The 27,372-nt window shown below is 37.9% G+C and overlaps 2 protein-coding genes and 1 non-coding gene across 3 annotated transcripts; 2 read left to right on the top strand and 1 right to left on the bottom strand.

The window, feature by feature from the left end:
• The first annotated feature begins 228 nt into the window (after positions 1-228).
• Positions 229-4,409, top strand: LOC110883871. The gene is made up of 8 exons (XM_022131524.2): positions 229-833; positions 1,413-1,727; positions 1,809-2,019; positions 2,593-2,702; positions 2,779-2,978; positions 3,282-3,385; positions 3,482-3,669; positions 3,746-4,409. The coding sequence occupies exons 1-8, from the start codon at positions 566-568 to the stop codon at positions 4,195-4,197; spliced, it is 1,848 nt and encodes a 615-aa protein (XP_021987216.1). The 5' UTR covers positions 229-565; the 3' UTR covers positions 4,198-4,409.
• Positions 4,410-7,738: 3,329 nt separating this feature from the next.
• On the top strand, positions 7,739-11,902 carry LOC110880464 (histone H2B-like). Its single transcript, XM_022128987.1, has 2 exons — positions 7,739-7,914; positions 11,746-11,902. Exons 1-2 carry the CDS (start codon positions 7,739-7,741, stop codon positions 11,900-11,902), a joined length of 333 nt encoding a protein of 110 aa, XP_021984679.1.
• A 4,988-nt stretch (positions 11,903-16,890) lies between these two features.
• LOC118488589 lies at positions 16,891-16,997 on the bottom strand. The gene has a single exon (XR_004885133.1). It is a non-coding gene; the product is annotated as a small nucleolar RNA R71 (small nucleolar RNA).
• Positions 16,998-27,372: the final 10,375 nt, after the last annotated feature.

The raw sequence follows: 27,372 nt of genomic DNA, 5'->3' as shown, positions 1-27,372 counted from the left end.
CCCATCAAGGTTTTGATAAACACTACACAATCAAATTAGATAAGAGATAACCCTCAAAAATAAAACATCAATGTTAGACTTGCTTTCATTCTAGGGTACACTCTTATGACTTATCACATCACATCGCAAAAATAAAACAAAATATTAAAATAATAATAAAATTCAGCAACAAAATGATGGGACCGTAGGATCAAAAGTTACACGAATTCACCACCCATAGATTGTGCCACTAAAATCTTTAAAAGGATCTTTTACAACTGAAAATAACCGAGCAGCTGAAACATGCTCTGCACATCTTCTTCTTCTTCTTCTTCACCTCAGCAACAAAACCCCAATTCTTTGATCTAACACAAACCCCAATATCAAAAGCTTTGTGGGTGTTTCTGAAAACCAATCAAGAACACAAGAAAACCATCTAGATCTGCAAAAACAACAAAAATTTAGGATCTTGAGGCTGCCAATGAGGTAAAGTTTCTTGCTTTAATGTCTTTATAGGGTTTCGAGATTCAATCAATTGTGGGTATTGTGTGAATGAGATGAAAGAGATTTTGGGGGAAAGAAAGCAATGACTAGTGGGTCATTGGGTCTAAGATCATCAAGCTATGGGTCTTTGTTACAACATCAACAACAGTTTCAAAATGGTGGAGTGTTTATACAACAAAAAGCAAATCAATCTACTCCACCAATTGCTTCAAGGAAACCTTCAAAGATGTTTGTTAAGGAGAATTTGTTGTTGTGGATCTTTAAGCTTGCTCATAGGAAGAAGGTTGGAATGATGTTCTTGTGTCTTGTTTCATTAGCAGCTATGTTGTGGGTACTTTATGTTGGCAAAGGTTTGATTTTTATCCTCTTTAAAGTCCAATTTTTTACTTGAATTTGCTTGATTTTAGCTCAATTTTGTACAATTTTAATTCATTTAACTTTCTTATGTCGTAGTTGTAATTCATTTTTGTGAATATTAACTTTTTTTTGACTGATTCTGAGCTGAATTAAGTTTCTGGGTCCTTATTAAATTGTCCAATTTGTACAATTTTAGCTCAATTTAATTTTGTTGTTTGTACCAATATTTAAGTTATATTAACTTACTGCATTTTGATTAATTTTGGGCTCAATTTCATTTATGGGTCTTTAACTTGACTGCATATTGTACACATGTTGATTGATTTTTAACTCAATTTGGATTCAGGGTCATTGTACATTGTACTGCATTTTGTACATGTTTAGCTTAATTTGTATTTTTTATTGTTGATCGCAATCAAACCGTCGTTTTAATTGGTATTTACTGAATCTTGATTGATCTTGACCTCAATCTAATTTTAGGTTTTTTTTTATTCTAACCGTTTTTCACTTCATATTTTTCGATTGTTGTTAAATATGATTAGTTAAGAGTTCATGTTTGGGGTTCTTTGCAGGCGAAGTTACACAAGAAGTTCACAATATCCAAAGTTTAGACTTCAAGAATAATTCCGTCACTGATTTTTCACCGATGAGTGATGATGAACTAAAAGTAGATGTGGTTAATTCTTCATTAGCACATCATGAAATCATGATCACTTTAAATAGTGACGAAACAATTATAACCGTCTCACCATCACCGCCACCGCCACCGCCATCACCGCCACCACCACGTGTTTATTTCACCGGATACACCCTTCCTCATGGCCATCCTTGCGAAAACTTCCCAATGCCGCCACCACCCGCAGACAAGAAAAGAACGGGCCCACGTCGTATGATTTCATATACTCACACTTCATTATACACTTCTATGTTTTTTTGTAATTTTTTTTTTCGTTTTTGTCACATGTTAGCATGTCCGGTGTGTTACCTTCCTGTCGAAGAAGCTATTGCGATGATGCCAAACGCCCCATCGTTTTCTCCCATTCTCCAAAACCTAACATACATTCATGAAGAAAATCTAACCAAAAGTGAATTTGGTGGCTCCGAATTCGGTGGATATCCTTCTTTGAAACAAAGACTTGAATCTTACGACATAAAACAGTCAATGACTGTCCATTGCGGGTATGATTTCTTATCCAAACGGGTCAAGTGGGGGTGAGTAACTGGTCAAAATGGGTCATTTGTTGGTACGGGTCGAAACGGGTTGACGGGTCAAAATGAGTAACACTTGACCCCGAAACACTTCTTGTCCATATTTTATAAGAATTTTCGAAAGCTAGTCTATAAAATATGATTATGGTAATTATATTATTTAAATTATTATCTATATTTAAAAAATATATATGATTTAGGAGGTAACAAATAATTTTTATTGATTCTTTACTTTTACATGTTTGACCCGTTAGCAGTGGCGAAGCTTGAGATTTCCGACCGGGGGGTTGAAAACGTATATACCAAAATTTTCTATAAAACCGGGGGGTCAAAAACGTATATACCCAAAAATTTCTACACGAAAACTACATACTCTCCACTAACGAGCGAAAAGTTCGGGGGGTCGGCCGCCCCCACAAAGCTACGCCCTTGCCCGTTAGGTAATACATAACCAGAATCAGCCCGTTCATAAGTAAATTGTTCAAAATATATTTAATTAATTTCATCAATTCTTCTTTGATTAATGCATAACTATGCAAGCAGATTTGTTAGAGGAGATAGGCCGGGCAACAAAACCGGATTCGATATTGACGATTCGGATCTTTTTGAGATGGATCAGTGTCGGGGAGTGTTGGTTGCATCAGCGATATTTGGTATCATGTTATAACACTCTACGTAAACTTTCCCACTTTTAACCTGTCGGTTTTTACTAAAGTTGGTGTTTGGCAGGTGCTTATGATTTGATTAAACAACCCAAGAACATGAGTGAAACCGCAAAGAAAGATGTATGCTTTTTCATGTTCATTGATGAAGAAACCGCTAGTTTTTTGAGAAACTCAGGTGATCTTGATAATAGCAAACGAATTGGATTATGGAGAATTGTTGTTGTCCATAACTTACCGTATACTGATCCAAGACGCAATGGAAAGGTATATTATTTTCATGGTTTAACTTTTTTTTTTTTCTACAAAAAGCGGTCATTTTCCCTTTTATCTCGTGATATATAGTGAAACACCCAAAAAGTTGACAGCATTTGTAAGAAATTCTTTTGACCCATTACTTAAGAATGGGCCCGTTTGGGCTGTGTGTTTTGATCTCAAATGGGTCAAATCTCTACAATAAATATCGGTGATGTATAGACTTGTTTAACCCGAATTAGTTTTGACCCGTTACCAACAAGCCCTATTTGAAGTTACATATAGAATATTCCTAATGAAGTTACATATTTGCAGGTTCCAAAACTTCTGTTACATAGGCTTTTCCCAAATGTTCGTTATTCGTTATGGGTGGATGGCAAACTCGAGCTCGTTGTGGATCCTTATCAAATTCTTGAAAGGTGTTATTTTTTTTTTCCGTAACGTTTATATATACTCTTCTTATATAAGATTAAATGCCAAGAAAAACAAAAGGTCTAATCGTTAAAATTATTCAGGTTCTTATGGAGGAAGAATGCTAGTTTTGCCATATCTAGACATTACAAGCGGTTCGACGTGTTTGTAGAAGCCGAAGCTAATAAAGCAGCTTCAAAATACGACAATGCTTCCATTGACTTCCAGATTGACTTTTATAAAACAGAGGGTTTGACCCCATATACAGAGGCTAAACTTCCTATTAGAAGCGGTATGATACACACAATTATAATTAGTTTGTATAATTTATATATCAGCTTGTGTTTAATTTGTTTTTAAATATGCAGATGTACCGGAAGGCTGTGTGGTAATACGGGAGCATATTCCTATCTCGAACCTTTTTACGTGTCTTTGGTTCAATGAAGTTGACCGGTTTACTTCACGAGATCAGATTAGTTTCTCAACAGTGAGGGATAAGATCACGTCCAAAACGAATTGGACCGTTCATATGTTTTGGGATTGTCAAAGGCGAAATTTTGTAGTTCAGGGATACCATCGTGATATTCTCGAGCATTGGCCTCCGCCACCACCACAGCCGCTGCTGCTGCCGCTTCCACAGGCACCTGCTGTTACTATGCCGCCCTCCATTCTAATCGATGAAACACCAAAAGTTTCGGCTTTAGACAAAACCATGGAACATATTGTAAGTAATCCCACAAAGATCCCATCAGCAAGACGCCGAAGAAGAGTCGGTTCAAGGCGGCCCCGCAAAGTTGCTGTTCGGACAACTCCAAACTAAAAAGATTTGTATATCAAAAAGCTTTTTCCTTCCCTGTTTAGAGAAATCATTTTCGGGCTAGGAAAGATTATGCAAGATGAGTATTTTCCACATACCGGTCTCGATCTTCATCTTTATATACGTGTTAGTTTTATCGGTTTATCATTTTTTGTTGTATATATACTTTTAAAAAAAATCATGATCACGAATTTCACCGCCTATTTTGCTTCTAATTTGTAATTCGAATATGTACTATTATTATTACACATTTTTTTAATTCATTATTTATATGGTAAAAAGTTGAGGGAAAAGGAAAAATACAAGTTTCAAGGTGTATTAAACTCCTATGCAGCTGAAGTGCAGCCAATTGTTGCTTCATGGGCTGCAAGTGTGCAATATTGTTATTATTATAATATAATTCAGCTTGTGTACATTATTATTATTATTATTATTATTATTATTATTATTATTATCTATATTATTATTATTATTATTATTATTATTATTATTATTATTATTATTATTATTATTATTATTATTATTATCTATATTACATTTATCAATTTATCAAATTGCATGAACAGTGCAATATTGTTATTATTATTATTTTTTTTTCTTTTTGACTTTTTTGTTTTTTTTCCCTAAACCAATTTATGATTTTGTCCCGCTTTAAAACTATGATTTTACCATCAGTTTAAAATTCCGTTTTTACCTCCACTTCAAATTATCTATATTACATTTATCAAATTGCATGAAGAGTGCAATATTGTTATTATTATTATTTTTTTTTCTTTTTAACTTTTTTGTTTTTTTCCCTAAACCAATTTATGATTTTGTCCCGCTTTAAAACTATGATTTTACCATCAGTTTAAAATTCCGTTTTTACCTCCACTTCAAAATAAAATTATACTTTTGCCCCGGTGAAAAATTACAATTTTGCCATCGATTCAAAATTACGATTTTGCCCCGTTTAAATTTACAGTATCGCCATTAGTTTTGTTTTCTTCCTCCCAGTTAAATTACGATTTTGCCCTTAATTTAAATTTACATTTTTGTCATCGTTTTTGTTTGCTTTCCCAGACAAGTTACGATTTTGCCCCCAGTGTATAACTATAGACACAAGATGGAGTAGTGCCAGGCAGCTGTCTGGAACTCACCAATTGGCCCAACCAATTTACGATTTTATCACCGCTTTAATATTACAATTTTGCTATCAGTTTAAAATTATGTTTTTACCCTCAGTTCATAATAAAATTATGCTTTTGCCCACAAAAAAAAAAAAAAAAATAGAATTTTGCCATCGGTTAAAAATTATGATTTTTACCCATTTAAAAAATACAAGTAAAACACAGGTAAGTACCGGTATTTATGAGTAAAACACCGGTAAGTACCAGTATTTACGAGTAAAACACCGGTAAATAACGATACCGTTTCGGTACCGGTACCGCCCAGACAAATTACGATTTTGCCCCCAGTGTATAACTATAGACACAAGATGGAGTAGTGCCAGGTAGCTGTCTGGAACTCACCAATTGGCCCAACCAATTTACGATTTTATCACCGCTTTAATATTACAATTTTGCTATCAGTTTAAAATTATGTTTTTATCCTCAGTTCATAATAAAATTATGCTTTTGCCCACAAAAAAAAAAAAAAAAATAGAATTTTGTCATCGGTTAAAAATTATGATTTTTACCCCTTTAAAAAATACAAGTAAAACACAGGTAAGTACCGGTATTTATGAGTAAAACACCGGTAAGTACCAGTATTTACGAGTAAAACACCGGTAAATAACGATACCGTTTCGGTACCGGTACCGAACCGGCGTATTCGTTACCGGTACCACTTTTCCCCGTTTTCCAGTACCGGTACTTTCACTACCGGTTTGGTACCGAACGGGTACTGTGCTCATCGAAACAAATCCATAATGTTCAAATTTCCCACCGCGCAGCGCGGGGAATTTTACTAGTTATTTTATAATCATGAATAGAAATTTATCACGACTAAGAATACTAACATAAGTATTATACATTATATCACGAGGGGTTGATAAGCTAACAGAAACAAGTACCGCGTTATAAATTGTCGCCGCCGCAGCATCACACGAGTTTCTACTAATAGTATATATTCATTCACATTTTGTTTACCGTTGAAAACTATAGCTTCTACCCAATCAACTAGTATTAGTGACGGCTTCTTCACGGAACAAAACTGTCACCATGTTATGACTGATTTGAAGATGGGAAGTGTCAGTCGTCGCTAGCTTGCATGCGATGAGATATTTTACGACGTTTATTGTGATGAAATATCTGTCAATTGCAATGTGTTTTTCTATATAATTTATGTCAACCTCCGTGCAGCCTATGCGAGCTCTGTGAAAGACAAAAATTAGCTTGTGTAGGCCAATAATCTAGCATAGCTTACGCTGAAGTCAATGTAGGCTGTCAATCAAGCGTAAGCTACGCTGGAGTCAACATAAGCAACTCTCCAACTCAAAATCCATTTTTTTGTTTGAACGTTTCTTTCTGATCTCGAGCTTCTTGTATATGTTTCTAACGAGTTGACGTAAACCCGCGCATTGCGACGGGTTGTTTACTATAATTTCTCATTTTCTAACCACAAACCAATAAGTCTCTAGAAGTGGCAAAAACTCATTTTATCCATGTAAAAATCAAATAAAAAGGACAACAGATTCTTTTTAATTATCTTTTATTTATGTATTGTATTGAAGAAAAAGTATAGAGTAAACTTCCGTTTTGCTCCCTGTGTTTTGGTCACTTTAACGGTTTTGCCCTAAATCTTTAAAAATAGCCATTTTACTCCCTCATCTTTGAAGCCTTTTATGATTTCACTCCCCGGCTCTAACTCCATCCATATTGCATGTTAATTAAAAGGGTATTTTGGTAATTTCAAGTATAAAATAAGGGGCATTTTAGTCTTTCCTATCCAACCTAAAAAGATATTTTATTATATTATTATTATACATATATAACACAAAGATACACCATCTCCTCTCTCTAGTTTCTCTCTTTGCTCTCTCTCCATAACCACATAACCAGACATCACCACCAAGAACCTCACCGGCCACCACCTGCCGACACTCACCACCATCATCACCTGTCGACCACCGGCCATAACCACTAACCTTCATATCATAACCCCCAAACAAACAACCTGTTTATCCCTAAATTTTTACACACATATGAGTTCACACCCTCAAACCCACCTGCAGCAATGGCGAAATACGGCGAAAGAGACAAGCGTTGGATCGTCGAAGACAAACCCGACGGAGCCAACGTCCACAACTGGCACTGGGCCGAGACCGACTGTCTCAAATGGTCGAAAAATCTGCTCACAAAACTCATCGCCAACCAAACAATACTCGTCGGAGAAGGTAACCTCTTCATCAAAACGACGTCACCGATCCGCATAACAACCCAATCATCCAATAAAACCCATTCACCTCTCATATATAACCAACACCCGTAACCTCTTTCAATCACACACAATTCCCCCAAATTACATTACAAACCCTAGAATTTTAATTTCCCTCAAAAAATCAATGGCACCAAAGGCAGAGAAGAAGCCTACTGAGAAGACGCCGGCAGAAGAGAAAGTACCGGCTGAGAAGAAGCCAAAGGCCGACAAGAAACTGCCCAAAGAAGCCGGATCTGCAGTTGCTGATAAGAAGATGAGCATACATGTGTTAGGGTTTCAGTCTTTTGATGTGCATATATGGTAAATCGTTGCTAATTGTTGATGGGGTTGTTAAGATGAGGGTCCGATTGGAAAGGGGTTAAAGGATGCGTCTAAGGGGAATGAGTTTGTGTTGAAGCAGGTTAGGGTTTATGTTGATGCTATGGTGGTGGTGGTGGTGGTGGTGGTCTTTCTGTTGATTTTGTAGAATGAACTGATAGTGGTAGGGTTTCAATCTTTTGATGAGCATATACAAGGTATTTTTGGATGATAGAATAAAAATTAAATAATTAGATATAAATTTACTTAAATACCCTTACTTTAACTAAAAATTTTAACTTAGTTAGAGCCGTGGAGCAAACTGGCGACAAAACTGAAACATCAGGGAGTAAAATGGTTATTTTTAAAGGTTTGGAGTAAAACCATTAAAACGACCAAACCACAAGGAGCAAAACGGAAGTTTACTCAAAAGTATATTATTACCTGATTTTCAACGCAAAATGATATGATTATGTTTAGAGTAAATTACAAGTTTTGGCCTTTATGTTTACATCAAATTGCAGGCGCTGTCCTTTAGTGCAAAAGTTGACAAGTTTTGTCCTTAATGTTCCAAAATCTTGCACGTTATGTCCTTTAGACCAAACCTAGTTATTTTTTCTGTTAAGTTATGTCATGTGCAATGCACATGAGGGTACTATTGTAATTTTATCTATTTAATTAAAAAAAAATTGCATATACACCCATTAACTTTCTCTCTCTCAACACTATTTCTCCCTCAACACTCTTTCCCTTTCTAAATTATCTCTCTTTCATTCAAGAATGGTGGTGTTCGGCTGTGAAGTATGGGAGGAGTGTTCGGTGGTGGTGTGCGGCATGGGTGTTCGACGGTGGTGTGCGGCGCTGGTACAAATGGGTGGAATGAGGGATGGTGGTTTGGGGGGTGAACGGTGGAGCTATGGCGGTGGTGTGTCGGTGCAGTGGTGGTTGGTGACTTGGTGGTTAGGGGGTTTTGTTTATGAATGATGGTGGTGATTGTATCCAACGATTCCAGCCACAAGTATAGCTTAATTAGCCACCACTTATACTTATACTAACACAAAACAAAACTCAATAAAAAATTCACTCATAGAACCCATCTTTAGTTGAATTACAAGAATGTTAGGTGCCAGAAGAATAGACATTTGCTTTCTTGCTGGAACCAACTTTTTACACCTACAAAAGCATCTTTAAGAGAATTGCTATTTAATACATCGATACTAATGTCCAATATCTCGTTAACCTTATTGGATTCATTGACACAAGCAAGAGACTTTACCTGGCTCTGCAAAGCTTCTCTAAATATCTCCTTAACTACTGAACTGCCACTGAAGCCATCACCACCTCCATTACTGGTAACCTTTCATCTTTGTTGCTGCAATTTCTTCAAGCGAAGACAAGTGGTATGACAGGCGTCAATGACATACCGAAGAAATTCATGAGCATCCTCTTGCCTTCCTAGACGAAAATGCTCCGCAAATACTTTCAAGCCACCAATGATCTTGCCAGGTGTATCTAGGGTTAAGTTGCTACTAAGAGAACGAAAAATTCTCTCCTGTAGTAGACAAAACGGACAATCACTCTTGTCTTGCTGCGCTAGTAATTTGGGGGTTTCGTTTATGAGCGATGGTGGTGGTTGCAGTGGTTGTTGGTGATTTGGGGGTGGTGACGGTGAACAAAGGGATGGTGGGTTTTAGTTGGTGCAGTGGTGGTTAGTGATTTGGGGGTTATGTTTATGAACGATGGTGGTGGTTGTAGATGGATGCTTATGGTGGCGGTGATGTGTTGACGGTGGTGAAGAGTTGTGACAGTTTGATGTGGTGTTGACTGTTTAGTTTTCCGGCCGGCGAAGCTTTCGTGAACACAGGAGTTGAGAGAGAGTGAAGAGAGAGAGAGAGAGAGAAGAAAGAGACTGAAGAAAGAAATGAGTATAATGTTTTAATTTTTTAATTAAATGAATAAATTACAAAATTACCCTCATATGTATTCTAAAATTACAAAAATACATTTATTTAATAGAAAAAAAAAACTTGGTTTGGCCTAAAGGACATAATGTGCAAGATTTTGCAACATTAAAGGCAAAACTTGTCAACTTTTACGCTAAAGGACAGCACCTGCAATTTGGTGTAAACATAAAGGATAAAACTTGTAATTTACTCTTATGTTTATGATTAACATGAAGAAACTGAACCTTGAACTTTGCAAAAATTGAATTGGTTTCTTCCTTGTTAGTCATCAACGTTGTTAATGAATGTATTAATCATGATTATAAACTTATCATCATTTGAAATATTTCATAATATATTATCTGTTGAGAATCATTCTGGTTTGCAGCGGAATTAAGAGGGGCATTTGGATTCATGTTTGTGTTTCACAAGAACAAGTATGTGCAGACTTGTAAGAGTAAATGGACAATTCGAATAAAATTCAGAATGTCTTGGTACCCGGCAAAGATTGCCGGCAAGTGTCTTATATACATCATGAACGACGGTTATGTGGTGGTTAATTTGAGTGGGAACAACCGTCATTTAAACGGTGTCTAACCAACCGACATAACTCTTTGCTAATATTGTCACATATAGATATAATCCTAAGTTTAATTATCTTAACGATACATAATATATAACTATAATTAAGTTTACATGCTAACATTATCCCGATGTTGTAAGCTTCAAGTCGTATGAAAACAACATAGGTCAACAAATCCTTCTTCTTACACAAAATATCTATGGTTGATGCCATATTGGAGTAGTGAATCCATCGTCGGGTGCACTAAACCAATATCAAAAATCATGTTGAGCCAAGATGTATGGTAGACACCATTGTGTAGTGTGTATCTAGCTAGCGTTAAGGATACACGATAATCCCCATAATCGCCGACCATAATTTCTTTATTTGAGTTCCAATAACATGTGCACAAAGGATATTAGGCATGTCCACATTGATGCAATGGTCGTACCTAGGTGTTCAAATTTACATTCTATTCATCTCTTTTTGCACACAATAAGGCAGAATCACAGGTAGAAATGGTCATCAATTTAGAGTGACACATTTTTTATTCTTAAAAAAACTCAAGACTTGTCAAAGGAGACATGTGAACTGGGATGAACTAATAGATGGAATAAATCTACCCTCCAAACCTGTTAAAATACTATGAGACATTGGTCATCCATTTGGGCTTATATTGTTTATCTGGGCATATATTGTTTCGTTGAGATTGGGCCTGTTAAAGTGGGCTTCTTGTTACTAATGGTTTAAGTTGTTAGTCTGTTGCAACAGTTATCTTGGGCATGGTATTTTGGAGGATGTGAAGTGTAAAATACAAGGGTTGCGATCGTCATCTTGATATCTTGTGGGGCAAAGTGTAATTGTGGTGAACTGGCATATAAAAGGGTGCACTCTCTCTCATTCATTCAGTTGTTCACTCCCAAAAGTTGTTTACATTCTCTCTGTTTAGATCTAGGGTTTCACTGCAAGTGTTGCAGCTGTATTCATTCCTGTGATTGTCTCTCCTTTGTTTTGAGAGATTGTTGATACGGTTTGGTTGATGATCATCATCTGTAGATGATCATCAGATTTGTTTTGTACTTCTGTATTTGTTAGATCTTACTATTGTAAGATCATTTGGGATTTGGGGGGTAATCTTTTTTGTTTGGGTTAATAAGAGTTTTGTCACGTTTTGTCGCTATTTTTGTTGTTTATCTTTGTTAGTTTGTTGTTGATTCACCACAATACCATTGTTTTGACATGGTATCAGAGCTATATAGCTCTTGGTGCTGTTGATTCTTGGATTATCCGCTGCATATTTGTCTGATTTTTGTCTATTTTTCCGTTTAGGGTTTCTGATTCTTGGAAATTGGTGACAGATCTTCTCAGATCTGTGGTGATTGGTGACAGATCTTCTCAGATCTGTGTTTCTGGTGTTTTGTTTGTTCTTGTTGGACGAAACCCTAAGTTAGGGTTTGGTGACTTCTGGTATTATTCTCCGATTTAACTCCTGCGTTAGTCTCTGAAACCCTAGTTGGTTCAGGGCAAACTAACCAGAAGAGTTTCTTGCTGATTTTCTAGAATCAGGTCTTGTAGTTCTTGAAAACTACAGATCTGGTGTTTGTTGAAGATATCTGCACCCGCTGTAAGATCGTTCTTATCCCTCTGTTTCTTTTCTGTTGTTGGTTAGTTGAAGTCGGGGTAGTGAGGACCAGCACTTTTTATTTGTTTCTGTTGTTTGTTTGGCTGTCTAGGTTTTAGTGTGGCTCCTGAGTAAAGGCTTGTCCAGGCACCTCTGAGTGGCGAACCTGGAATCTGGTCCCTGACTCAGCTTCGCCCTTGTTTGTTTGATATTTTGTGTGTTATCTGTTGCTTCTTGTTGATATCTGTGTTATCTGTTGTTGTTTGTTCATTATGACTGGTGGTGAGGGAACTTCTGTTACCCTGATCAGTAAGTTGGACATAGGAGACCCTCTTTATATACATCCTAGTGACTCAAGTACCCTGACCATAGTTAACATAAAACTAAAAGGCACTGAGAATTATTCTGTATGGTCCAGTGCAATGAAACTTGCACTGGAAGCAAAAAACAAGTTTGGGTTTATAAATGGTAAATGTGAGAAACCTAAAGATAATGATGTCCTAGCTGCTCAATGGGATAGATGCAATTCTATGGTGTTAACTTGGTTATTGAATTTTGTGTCTGAAGAGTTGTTTTTAGGGCAGGTCTTCTCCAAACTTGCTTCTGAAGTTTGGACAGATCTGAGAGAGACTTATGATAAGGTTGATGGTTCTGTTGTCTATGACTTATATAAAAAGATCAATTGTATTTCTCAAAACGGTAGTTCTGTGGCTGAGTATTATAATAAATTGACAACTATGTGGAAGCAGTTTGATGCAATGGTGCATCTGCCTTCATGTTCTTGTCAAGCAGCCAAAGACTACAATGATTTTTCTACTTTAATCAAACTAATGCAGTTCCTCATGGGTCTTGATGATGTGTATCAACCTGTGAGGACTAACTTGTTGACAAGAGAACCATTTCCTTCTGTTAAGGTTGCTTATGCCTTAATTTCTAGAGAAGAGTCACATAGACTTTCAAGTAGTGGGTCTAAGGGCCAAAGTGTTTCATATGTGGCTAGGTCTAACCAATCTAATCAAAATACATCTAGAAGAAACTTTAGAGGACCTAATTCAACTTTAAAATGCACTCATCGTAACATGATAGGTCATACAATTGATAGATGTTTTGAGATAATTGGTTATCCACCTGGTATGAAAAAGAGAAGTAGTGGGTCTTTTGTAAGAAACAACAGTAGTAATAATACTAATAAATCTAGTATGTCTTCTGGACCCTCTAGTTCTGCTACCTCTGTATTACCTTTTACTCCTGAGCAGATTGCAAAGTTAATAAGTCTTGTTGGTGAGAAGTCTGAGGGAGATCAGGAGAAGTCCAATATGGGAGGTATGTCTGCTTGTGTGTCTGAGTTTGTTAGTTGTTCCAGCAGTGTGAGTTTTAGTCATGATTATAATTGGGTTGTTGATTCAGGAGCTAATCAACATATGGTTAAAAGTGATAAAGATATGTTTAATTGTGTTGATGTTTCTGAATGTGGTTTAAAGGTTGGTCACCCTAATGGAACTAGTGTTAATGTGCTAAAAATTGGAGAACTCAGGCTGATTAATGATGTGATAATTAAAGATGTGTTTTATGTTCCTGATTACAGTGTTAATCTTTTGTCTGTTCATAAGTTAGCAAAAGATAATAAAATAGGAGTGTTGTTTAATGAAAGTAATTGTATGTTACAGGATTTGAGATCAAAGAAAATTCTGGTGATTGGTAAACAAGAAAATGGGTTGTATTTTATAGGTAAAAATGGTAATACTGTGAATATGTGTTTTAATAATGTTGTAAGATCAAATTTGTGGCAGTAGGTTAGGTCACCCTTCAGATCAAGTTTTGGCTGTGTTAAAAGATGATTTGAATGTTAAATCAATTGAACATGGTCCTTGTGATATTTGTCATAGGTCTAAACAAGTTAGAGTCTCATTTCCTTTGAGTGATCATAAATCTAAAGAGTTAGGTGATTTAGTTCACCTTGACTTATGGGGTTCTTACAAAATATCTAGTTATGAAGGGTATAGGTATTTCTTAACTGTTGTTGATGATTTTACAAGATCTGTATGGTGTTATATGCTTAAAAATAAAATGGAGGTTTTTGAAAATCTAAAATATTTTTATGAACTTATTTTAACTCAGTTTAAAAGGAAAGTTAAAATGTTTAGGAGTGATAATGGGACTGAGTTTATAAATAATCAAATGTCTATGTTTTGTAAACAAAAAGGTATTATACATCAAACTTCTTGTTCATATACCCCACAACAAAATGGGGTAGTTGAACGGAAACTGATGTGTGTAAAATGCAACATATAAATCACATCAATTAAGGCATAAAACTAACCCTTTTTAAGTACTAATGTTGGAAAAAGAGTGTTTTTGTCTTCCTTTTGTATTTCCAGGATGAAATGAGCTCAAATTCACAAAAGAAGCAAAAAGACAACTAATTCAGCATAAATACAAGGGAAGGAATAAAAGTAGACTGCCCGGACCCTCAACGGCATCCTCCAAAGCAAAGAAGAGAAAACAGAAGTCTGAACACGCCCCGTGCTCAGCCAGCACGGGGCCGTGCCCAAGAAGCAGCATAAAAGACAAACTTGTAGAAGCTTCTATTGCCCACCACGGGGCCGTGTCCAGTGAGCACGGGGGCGTGGTGAAAGTACAGCAGGCGCATTAATTGTAATTGCGAATTACAATTAATGAGGAGAGAGAGTGTCAGACGGGCACGGGGGCGTGTCCAGCGGACACGGGGCCGTGCCCAGCCTTCTGTTCAGCCTATAAATAGGAGTGCTTGGTTTCATTCAATCTCATCCCTTGGCACACCACCTCTCTCACACTTCATCCACCACCCACCACCACCATAACACCATCATCCACCACCATCATCCATTGTCCATCGTAGAGTGTGTGAGTCGTCTCGGGATCCAAGATTGATAGTAAGAGTTCTTGACAATCAAGGCCATGTTTGCCTAAGTCTCTTACATCACTTGGTGAAGACAAGTGTTTAGTATAATACTTTTTATTTTTAATCTTTTGCACTTTTTATTTGGTTTTGTATTAATGACTTTAATAATTAGTTGCTTATGTTGAAGCTGATCTTTCCTTATCGTTTATCCGTGGTGTCTTGGCATTATTTTACTGTCTATATAAAATAAAAGATTTTCACCATTCATATCTCCACGGTCTATATGGAGGTATGTTGGCTACCTGGTCGGGGGTTAAGGGAACGGTTTGGTAAGGGTCTTGCCCTTGTTCAGCGTTTAGAGGTCCTGCAAGGGACCTGGGTCAAATTTAGTAGGATCTCCTTCAATGCCCATAGGTATTGGATGGCGGGGATCCAAACTCTTTGACCCCCTCATAAGTTAACTACTATTAATACTATAACCCGGCTATTTAGGACTGTATCCCTGCTGACTCAGACTACTTAGTCGAGGGTAACGTCACCGCCAAAAGCGGGGCCTACCATAATTTGCATTAATAACTTAATTCATTATCTTCCAATAATCCGACCCTTTAGGATTGTATCCTTACTGACTCAAACTACTGGGTTGAGGGTAACGTCGCCTTCAAAAGAGGGGCCTACTACAATAACTAAGATAATCTCTTAAACAAGTGCAAAAGTGCGAAAATAATCAAAGGTTATACTAATACACGAGTCGGATCCACGTGATTCATCTTGTCTATCTGTTTTTATTGTATTTTATTTTTCAGCATTTAGTTAGTTTTTATTTTCTTAGTTTAAAAACATTTTTCTCACTTTTTGATTTGATTAGACGTTAAGGATAAACCGGTATTAAAAGCTCTTGTGTCCTTGGACGACCTCGGTATCTTACCAACACTATACTACGTCCACGATGGGTGCACTTGCCCATATGTGTGTTTAGTGTTAGTGAATATCGTGTTTATATAAATTTAAAACTTGGCTAAAGGTGTAAAAAAGGGCTTAATTATACATATAAATTATATATACACCAACACACATCAAGTTTTTGGCGCCGTTGCCGGGGACACAAGGATTTTAAGAAAGTTAGGAATCAACGGCCTAATCATATTTTTATTTTTCTTTTTAATTTTTAGGATTTTTCTTAGTTTTTCAGCTTCTGCAGAGCTCAGCACGGGCTGTGCCTGGTCGGACACGGGCCGTGCCCAGCATCGTTACTGGCAGTTTTTAGTTTTCCAGGTTACAGAAGGCTGACCACGGGGCCGTGTCGGTGCAACACGGGGCCGTGTCCAACTTCCAGTAACTGGGATCTGGAAAGCATTAACTGTAACTCCGACCACGGGCCGTGTTCGCTGAACACGGGGCCGTGGTGAACCTTCTGACCAGCATTCTTTTCTGTTTTTATTGCAGGACTTGGAACCCGACGCCAACCTTACATAGTGTATGAGCTCCAGTTCTAATAAGGACATAAAAGAACCTCTAGAAGAACCCGAACGCTTTCTCAGAAAAAGATTAAAAGCTAAAAACCAAGAGAAAGTTTCGGGTGATCCACCTCCAATGGCGGACCAACGTACCCTCATGGATTATCTACGACCCACCGTAGGTAACCTAGGCGCCGCTATCAATGCTCCGAATGTTGAAGCTAATAACTTCGAACTTCGGCCGCATTTGATACAAATGCTCCAAAACTCCGCAACCTTCCATGGGCTTGCGGACGAGGATCCCCATCTACATATCACTAATTTCTTAGAAATATGTGATACCTTTCGGATCAACGGGGCATCAAATGACGTCATCCGCCTCCGTATGTTTCCTTTCTCACTGAAAGACCGAGCGAAAGCTTGGCTCAACGCCCTCCCAGCTGGATCGGTAAACACCTGGGATGAACTAGCCCAAAAATTTTCTATATAAGTATTTCCCTCCCGCTAAAACTGCTAAATTAATGACTGAAATTAATACATATTCACAAGATGACGGGGAATCCTTATATGAAACTTGGGAAAGGTTCAAGGAATTATTACGCAAGTGTCCACACCACGGCCTTGCAATATGGCAACAAGTATCCACTTTTTATAATGGATTGTTGCCACACACAAGGCAGAGACTTGATTCTAGCTCCGGGGGACTTTTAGGTAATCGTCGCCCGCACGAAATATATAATCAAATTGAGGAAATTGCTCAAACCAATTTTCAATGGCACACCCCCCGGGGGAATAAATCTATTGCCCCGGGCGCCCATAAGGTCGATGAAAGCACTTCTTTACAAGCCCAAATCGAGGCCCTTTCTTCAAAAATAAAAAAATTGGAAATGACAAAAACAGTCTCGGTTATGGCTTGTGAAGGGTGTGGTGGGTCACATGAAAATTGGAGTTGTATGAAAGAAACAGACGATCAACAAGAAATGGTAAACTACATTGATAATAGACCTAGGCCGTCGGGTCCCCCAGCGGGAACTTACAACCAAGGATGGCGAAACCACCCAAACCTTGGTTGGAGATGTCACACCCTCAGAATACCACCTAGGGAGTGTCCCTATTAGGCGTGTGACCCACTAGCAACGAGCCACCAATTACATTGAATCCATAAGTTTAAAAATAAAGTTTCATCACTTTATATTAAAATCCAAACATAAGTTATTCGGAATCAGCAAGTTCAGCGGAAGCGTTAACGTATCACAATATAAACATTTTCCCAACAGATGTAAGAAACAATGTTCAACAAATAAAACCAATCGGTGTGAACCATGACCACTCATGCCCTCCAGCCAGCAAGTTCCTATTCCAAGATACCTAACGACCTGCGAGCATGTAACAAGTGTATCAGACAAAGCTGCGAGTTCACAGTTTAAGAAAACGTTTGTTACCAGTTGTATGTAAAATAGTTCACTGACAAATGCAAGTAATATTGTTAATATCTCAATTCCGAACAAGACGGCTCCTGATGTACATGACTGCCCTTCCCACGTACTCCTATCTAGTACTGGGCCACGACTGGGTCATTAGTTCACATCCGTCCTCTCTAGGAGCGGTGTGAGGGTGCCAAACCTAAGTAGCGCTACCAACTAATACCCGTTACCCTCCAGGTAACATAATAAGGGACTTACAAAAATGATAGGTGAGAATATTAACCAATATACCCGTTTTTACCCAAAAGACTTATCCCTCCACGGGATACCCACTGACTGTCCCCAACCACTGGGACGCATGCTCGAATGTAGTGAACTCACATTCGGTTTGCTCGGTAAAATTAGTTACGTGTTCAGGTGAGTCAGCCAAGCCCTAATACGGTAAATTCACAATTAGTTCACAAGCACTTACATTACATGATTACATAATTAACATCTTGCAGAGTATGCATATAATCTCGTGGCACGCCTTATGCATTTAGCACACATACTGAATCAATCATAGACTAACATAGCATGTCATAATTTCATAACAATTCTTCACTAGTTGTTGGCTCACATACAACACATACACAACATATCATGCCTACACTACTTAACAGTCCACCTCCGTTTTCTTAACAGTGTGCGGCCCCTTTGGGCACCGGCCCAAATAAGTCAAGTCCAGCCGGGTGTGCTGGATGTGTGCATTTACAGTTGGGTACGGCCCAATGTTAACCCTCGGCCCAATTCCGTTACACCATCCGATCCCCTATTATTTTTTTGTAAATTGCCGCAAGCAACAATCATCAAAACCACACTTGGTTCGGATTGATCAACACGAGAGTTCTCAAAACAACTAATAGTTCATCGACTAACCACATAATATCAATATTGATTTCAATAACAATCAAAATCATGTAGTCAATTTAACATAAACGCCAGTCCATTCAATAGTCATGACTATCACAGTATGAACTCATTATATGGTCATTAACCGAAGTCGGCGTCCTAACCCAATATCCAGTTGGATCGAGTAGTACACATGTACTAACTGTGCAGCCCTAAATCATTGTCATTGATTAGCATCATAATTCTTAATCACCATTTATATATTAACCCGTAAATCATCGTTAATCAATTAATACACAAAACATTGCTTACAGGTTTGTCTTTTATGCATATAAGTCATCGGTCCTATTTCATGCAGTTCACCATGCTTACAATTAATTGTCATGCATGAACACTCCTCATATGATTCATACGGCCCCAACAATAACACACATCACAAGCATATACTGATCATAATAGCACTTTATCATCGAAACTCACAAATGTTATTATCATTTACCACTTGTTCTTCAATCCACATAAACATTAATAATATCATCATGTGACCGTCAATTTTAGATTGACATCCTATCCAACCAATTGCACAAGACCCGAGAGCACCCACCCACTATACCCTAGTGCACATAAACTTTATATAATAACTGTTTCAACCAACTGAATTCGATGCATGCTAGACCATGGGTGGATCCCCAAGTCTTCCCACTAACGTGTACAATCATTAGCACACATACAATTTTAACCAAAACATATTACCACTAAAACATATTAAACAGCCTACAATACTTTCAGAAATCGGTCAGCATGAAGTCTTATCACATGATTGAAATCAACATCCATACCATTATAACCGTAATGAATCATCGTCCTAAGCTACCTATTACCGACAATGTGTACATCCCTAACAAGTTAACATCTGTGGAGGCATACATCGAACCAGATAAATCACCCCTTTGATTGCCTATACGCATTGATATCACCCAACACATATGTGCATAAACGAAACAGTAATAAACATACTAACCAGACCAAATGAGAGAAGGAGACGTGGACAGTTAACACGCCAATGGGAGAGGGGTAGCGATTGCACTGGTTCTCTTTCTCGTTGCCGCACACAAAAATTAGGGTTTGATGTGTTTTATTTTGCCAAACAAGATGAAAGCCACGTACATGTATATATGCGTTCAAATCTTCAGTTATGAGGGTTGGGCTTAGTTGGTTTAGTTTGGGCTTAGGGAAAGTGAGCTAAGAAGTAAGAATAGAATTGGGGAGTGTGGTCATACGGGTTTGCAAGTGACCGATTGACTATACTTAAACTCTAAACATGTATCATTTGATATGTAACCATTCACAGTCATACAAGCATATAGTCACATATAAATCCCTTGAGCTTCACATAAATCACAATGGAACTTGATGTGTGTGCATGATTAAATGGTGGCAACAAGGCCGGCCCACTTGTGGTGTTAGTAGGTGCGTGTGGACTCGAGTTTGGGCTTTAAGTGTAATGAGCTGAGAAAGAACAATGTTCGGGTTGGGCTTTAAATGTATGCGGCCCAACCAGGATGGCCTAACCCACACCCAAGCATCACCCCAATACGTTTTCGTTTTAGCAAAATGATCGTTCATAACAAGAACACGAAAGAGAAACAAAGACATTAACCTTGAAAGTTCGGGTTGTCACATCATCCCCAACTTGAAAGAAATTTCGTCCCGAAATTTGACAAGTAAACACAGAAAGTGAAGCGATAGAAACTCTAATTAAACTATATTTAATACTACAACAATAAAATAATAAAAAAAAACAAGCATTACACGCAATCACTTAGCATTCAGATAACTGCACAGACACCACGTAAACCAAATTGTGAAAACAGGATTGCGAGGTCAGTTGGGTGTCACAGGAGAGAACCTGGCAATAGTAGTAACCAACAAACCCAACGAACAAACTTTCAACAACCAAGAAATGAGTCACAAAATTTCACTCAACAACAAAGTGGAAGAGAAAGGCTTGAAGATACTGTATCTCGCCTCATCTCCGACACTGAAAAGAAAAACTCGGAAAGATTTCTACAATTAGAATCAAATTTTAGAAATCAACAAGCTAGTATTCAAAACATAGAAAAACAATTAAATCAAATAGCTCAAAATTTTGCCGAGAGACCGCAAGGCGCATTACCTAGTAATACCGAAACAAACCCAAAAGCGCAAGTTCACCTCATCACACTACGAAACCGCACCGTAGGGCCTGCAGAAGTGCCGCTGCCAAACGAAGAAACAATACCCACACCTCTACAGGAGAAGAACTCCCCTCCATCACCAGAGCTTACCAAAGCTCCTCGCGTTCCGTACCCCGGTAGGTTAATTCGTCAAAAGACCAATGAGCAATTCGCAAAATTCGAAAGTCTATTAAAGCAATTGCATGTCAATATTCCTTTTATCGAGGTCCTAACCCAAATGCCAAATACTCTAAATTCATGAGGGACTTCCTTACGCATAAAAAGAAAATTGAAAATTTGCAATTAGTCAATTTAGGCGAAGAATGCTCTGCACTCGTACTCAATAAACTTCCCCAAAAGAAAATCGATCCCGGAAGCTTCACAATTCCCTGTTCAATAGGGGAATCCCCCGTTCGTAATGCTCTAGCCGACCTTGGGGCTAGCATTAACCTAATGCCCTCATCTATGTTTAAAAGACTCGGCTTGGGAACCACGAGTCCCACGAAAATGAGCATACTACTCGCTGATCGCTCCGTCAAATTTCCACAAGGTGTCATCGAAAACGTTTTGGTAAAGGTAAGCAGATTCGTCTATCCAGCCGACTTTGTCATACTAGATATGGAAGAAGACACCGAGGTTCCCCTCATACTAGGAAGACCCTTTCTTGCCACCGCCCAAGCGGTGGTAGATATGAATGACGGAACACTCACTTTGAGATATGGGGATGATGAAGTAAAATTCGGAGTCGGGAAAAGAATAGAGGACGACGACCCGGTCAACTACATGAAGGTTATTGATTCGAGCTTGGATGCTGCTCTCCGACGGTGTAACATGGGACGCCAAGCATCCCACTCAGAAAACATATAACCTCGCATTGGGTCTAGCCAAGGACCCTTATAAACGTGGCGCACCACGGAGGCATTCCGCGGAACTATCCTTAGTTTAGTTTAATCTTTTAGTTTTAATTTGCAGGAATAAAACACACTCATGGTGGTAATGGATGAAAAGGGGAACGAGAAAAATGGCCCCATGCACAAAGAACAGAGCAACCCGACACAAATCTCCATCACAGAAGGCTCAACACGGGCCGTGCCCAACCAACACGGCCCCGTGCTGAGCCACCTGCAGAAAAACGCCCAGTTCAGGTAACTGGACACGGGCCGTGTTCACCAGACACGCCCCCGTGTCCAGGCTTCTGTTTCATTTCTTTAATTTCTGTTACTGGCACCTGACCACGGGGCCGTGTCCAGACTGCCAGTAACATAAATCTTTGCTTTTTAACACCACACCACACATCCAATCAACCTAAAAATTTATTTTTGGGACACATTGAGGACAATGTGTAATTTAAGTGTGTGTGTGTGGGGGGGGGGGGGAAGCTAACACTTTGAAATTTTGCAAGTCCTAACAACAAGCCTTACACAAAACTCTATTGGAACCGCTAAACACCCCAAATTTTTTCAAAAATTTTCATTTTTTTACTTGTCTAAAGTTTAAGTTGGGAATCACAAGATTAATAAGGTTATATTTTTATAAAATTTACAACCGAAAGCGTCGTGATAACAAGAACCAACATAAGAAATTTATGAAACGGCATAACAAGTCTAGTTAAAATTTAATTATATATACTTGATCACATTAAAAACCCATTCCCACAAAAGTGAGTTTTGAGCCTTTATTGAGCATACAAATTTACATCTTTAGACTAAATGCTCATTTTTCGTTTCTTGTGTGAATAGCCGCTTGGTTCTTACAACTCTAGAACTTGCCACGACGATTCATTCCCGGTCCTTACCAACTTAAACCCAAGTAAGTAAATGATGGAGGCATTCGGACTAACCATTTTTCTTTCTACACCATTATTTTTCATTTTTTTTACCACCTACCCAAAATCCCCTTAGTTAACCCCTTTGAGCCTAAACCTTTCATTTCATTACCCTAAAACCCTTTTTACCCACCAAAAACCTTTTTATTTTTCACCCCTTATTTTAGTAACAAAGCTCGGTTTTTCGCAAGCTCGTTCTTTTATGTGACTAAAAAAAAAAATATATGATGATGAAGTTAAAAACAAACAAAGCTATACAAACAAAAGCTTGTTTGGAGAAATACTTCAAAATAAAAAAAGTCACTAAAAATTTTTGTTACGAAAACCGACGTTTTTTTATGCTTTTCGCCCTTTTACTAACCACTAACCCAACCACCCACCTTTAGCCCAAGCCTAACCCTTCGCCCAAAAAGTCCTCTTGATATTTACAAAGGTATAAAGTTAAAAAGGAGGAGGATTGATTGCTTGGCAAGCCTATGGAAGGCGTAAGCTCCATGCCGCTCTCGAGTGATTCACTAAAAATACACCTTCGGCCGAGTGTTGAGTGATTTCTCCCGTGAGGTATGTGAACTTGTATATAAATAAAATTTTAAAAAGGCATGTTATGCCCAAATAAGTAATTTATCCTATGAAACGTTCTAAATAAATCATAATGAATAGGATTGTAAATAAATAAAAAAAATAAAACCCGAAAAGATCTTGGATTCCCGACACTCTATGACAAGCAAAAAACATTCTCTTCTACCTATTCCATTTGGGAGTGTAAGCCACATTTAAAGAGTTTTGCTTGAGGACAAGCAAAAGTTCAAGTGTGGGGGTATTTGATGTGTGTAAAATGCAACATATAAATCACATCAATTAAGGCATAAAACTAACCCTTTTTAAGTACTAATGTTGGAAAAAGAGTGTTTTTGTCTTCCTTTTGTATTTCCAGGATGAAATGAGCTCAAATTCACAAAAGAAACAAAAAGACAACTAATTCTAGCATAAATACAAGGGAAGGAATAAAAGTAGACTGCCCGGACCCTCAACGGCATCCTCCAAAGCAAAGAAGAGAAAACAGAAGTCTGAACACGCCCCGTGCTCAGCCAGCACGGGGCCGTGCCCAAGAAGCAGCATAAAAGACAAACTTGAAGAAGCTTCTATTGCCCACCACGGGGCCGTGTCCAGTGAGCACGGGGGCGTGGTGAAAGTACAGCAGGCGCATTAATTGTAATTGTGAATTACAATTAATGAGGAGAGAGAGTGTCAGACGGGCACGGGGGCGTGTCCAGCGGACACGGGGCCGTGCCCAGCCTTCTGTTCAGCCTATAAATAGGAGTGCTTGGTTTCATTCAATCTCATCCCTTGGCACACCACCTCTCTCACACTTCATCCACCACCCACCACCACCATAACACCATCATCCACCACCATCATCCATTGTCCATCGTAGAGTGTGTGAGTCGTCTCGGGATCCAAGATTGATAGTAAGAGTTCTTGACAATCAAGGCCATGTTTGCCTAAGTCTCTTACATCACTTGGTGAAGACAAGTGTTTAGTATAATACTTTTTATTTTTAATCTTTTGCACTTTTTATTTGGTTTTGTATTAATGACTTTAATAATTAGTTGCTTATGTTGAAGCTGATCTTTCCTTATCGTTTGTCCGTGGTGTCTTGGCATTATTTTACTGTCTATATAAAATAAAAGATTTTCACCATTCATATCTCCACGGTCTATATGGAGGTATGTTGGCTACCTGGTCGGGGGTTAAGGGAACGGTTTGGTAAGGGTCTTGCCCTTGTTCAGCGTTTAGAGGTCCTGCAAGGGACCTGGGTCAAATTTAGTAGGATCTCCTTCAATGCCCATAGGTATTGGATGGCGGGGATCCAAACTCTTTGACCCCCTCATAAGTTAACTACTATTAATACTATAACCCGGCTATTTAGGACTGTATCCCTGCTGACTCAGACTACTTAGTCGAGGGTAACGTCACCGCCAAAAGCGGGGCCTACCATAATTTGCATTAATAACTTAATTCATTATCTTCCAATAATCCGACCCTTTAGGATTGTATCCTTGCTGACTCAAACTACTGGGTTGAGGGTAACGTCGCCTTCAAAAGAGGGGCCTACTACAATAACTAAGATAATCTCTTAAATAAGTGCAAAAGTGCGAAAATAATCAAAGGTTATACTAATACACGAGTCGGATCCAAGTGATTCATCTTGTCTATCTGTTTTTATTTTATTTTATTTTTCAGCATTTAGTTAGTTTTTATTTTCTTAGTTTAAAAACATTTTTCTCACTTTTTGATTTGATTAGACGTTGAGGATAAACCGGTATTAAAAGCTCTTGTGTCCTTGGACGACCTCGGTATCTTACCAACACTATACTACGTCCACGATGGGTGTACTTGCCCATATGTGTGTTTAGTGTTAGTGAATATCGTGTTTTTATAAATTTAAAACTTGGCTAAAGGTGTAAAAAAGGGCTTAATTATACATATAAATTATATATACACCAACACACATCAGAAACACAGACATCTTTTAAATATAGCTGGAACTTTGATGTTTCAGAGTGGCCTACCTCTGAGATTTTGGAGTGATTGTGTGCTAACTGCTGTTTATATTATCAACAGGCTGCCATCTTCTGTGTTAAATGGAAAGAGTCCTTATGAGCTCATGTTTAGTTTTAAACCCTCTTTGTCACATCTTAGAAATTTTGGGTGTCTTTATTTTAGTACTATATTAAATGAACCAGAAAAATTTGCTTATCATGCTGATAAGTGTGTCTTGATAGGTTATTCGAATGTGAAAAAAGGATATAAACTTTGGAGTTTAGATGAAAAAAAGGTTTATTATTCAAGGGATGTTAAATTTTATGAACATGTTTATCCTTTTAAATCAAAACAAGCTATTGGTAATGTTGAGCATGATGAGAGTTTAAATCTGTTAAACTTTTTTTGATAAATACGAAACAAATACACCTGAAGTTTCTTCAATTCCCAATGATGAAGAGGGTGCTACTGAATCTCATGACACAGTCAGTGATGATCAGCAGCCAGCTCCCTCTACATCTGCCACTCTAGAACAAACTGACTTGAGTCATGGTTTTGATTCTAGTGTTGATAGTAGTAATGGAGTGGAGTTAGGCGAGGCAGAGGACACTGATGTGTCAGCAGATGAGATTAACCCATCTGAGGGGACCCAAGTAGGTCTAAGAAGATCTTCTAGGAATGTTTCTGTGACTAAAAAATTTCAAGATTATGTGCTTAATTGTTTTGTTAAATATGATCTTAATAAAGTGCTGAGTTATTCGTGTTTGTCTGCTGAAAATACTAGTTTTATTAGTTGTTTAAGTAAGTCTCCTGAACCTGGTAGTTATGGTGAAGCTTCAAAGGACCCCAAGTGGGTTGAAGCTATGAACCTTGAAATGGAAGCTTTATTAAGAAATCAAACATGGGAACTGGTTGAGTTGCCTAAGGGTAGAAAACCAATAGGCTGCAAGTGGGTTTATAAAATAAAATATAAGGCAAATGGTGAAATTGAACGTTATAAAGCTAGGTTGGTTGCGAAGGGGTACAACCAAAGGGAAGATCTTGATTTTGGTGAAACATTTTCACCGGTTGTGAAAATGGTCACAATTAGGTGTGTTTTAAGTTTAGCAGTTCAACATAATTGGACTTTATACCAGTTAGACATCAATAATGCCTTTCTATATGGTTCGATTACTGAAGATGTTTATATGACCTTGCCTGAAGGTTATTATGATAAAAGTGAGTCAAAAGTGTGTAAGTTGGTTAAATCTTTGTATGGGCTTAAGCAAGCCCCTAGAAAGTGGAATGAAAAACTGACTGATGTGTTAGTTAATGTTGGATTTGTACAAAGTTCATGTGATCATTCCTTGTATATTATGTGTAAATCTTCTGTGATGGTTGTGTTACTTGTATACGTTGATGATATAATTGTTACTGGTAATAGTGATGCTGAAATTAAAAGGATTAAAAGTTTGTTAAGTGACAGTTTTCAGATCAAAGACTTAGGTGTTTTAAAATACTTTCTTGGATTAGAAGTTGTGTATGATAAGTCTGGTTTATGTCTGAATCAACGAAAGTATTGTTTGGAGTTGTTGGCTGAGTTTGGGTACCTTGGGTGTAAACCTGTAGGTACTCCAATTGAGTTGAGTCATATTGTCAATAAGAAAAATGTTGGTGAACAGGAAGAGTTAGTTAATGTTACAAATTATCAAAAGTTGATTGGTAAATTGATCTACTTGTCATTGACTCGTCCAGATATAAGTTATGCTGTGCAATATTTGAGTCAATTTATGCATAAACCATTATCAGCTCATCTTAAAGTTGCTTTAAGGCTGTTAAGATATCTAAAACTTAGTCCAGGAAGAGGTTTATTGTTCAAAAGAAGTAATAGTTTTGAACTGTCATGTTTTGCTGATTCCGATTGGGCTAAGTGTGTTGATACTAGGAAGTCAGTTACTGGTTTTTGCATATTTTTGGGTGAGAATCTTGTATCATGGAAAAGTAAGAAACAGTCGACTTTTTCTAGATCAACAGGAGAGGCTGAGTATAGAGCTATGTGCTCAGCCACCTGTGAACTTGTTTGGATAGTGAATGTTCTTAATGAGCTTAATGTAAGTT

The sequence above is a fragment of the Helianthus annuus genome, chromosome 16 (assembly GCF_002127325.2).
Source record: "Helianthus annuus cultivar XRQ/B chromosome 16, HanXRQr2.0-SUNRISE, whole genome shotgun sequence".
Taxonomy (NCBI): Eukaryota; Viridiplantae; Streptophyta; class Magnoliopsida; order Asterales; family Asteraceae; genus Helianthus; species Helianthus annuus.
The sequence above is the reverse complement of the archived record's forward strand: the minus strand, read 5'-3'. Positions and strand labels throughout refer to the sequence as shown.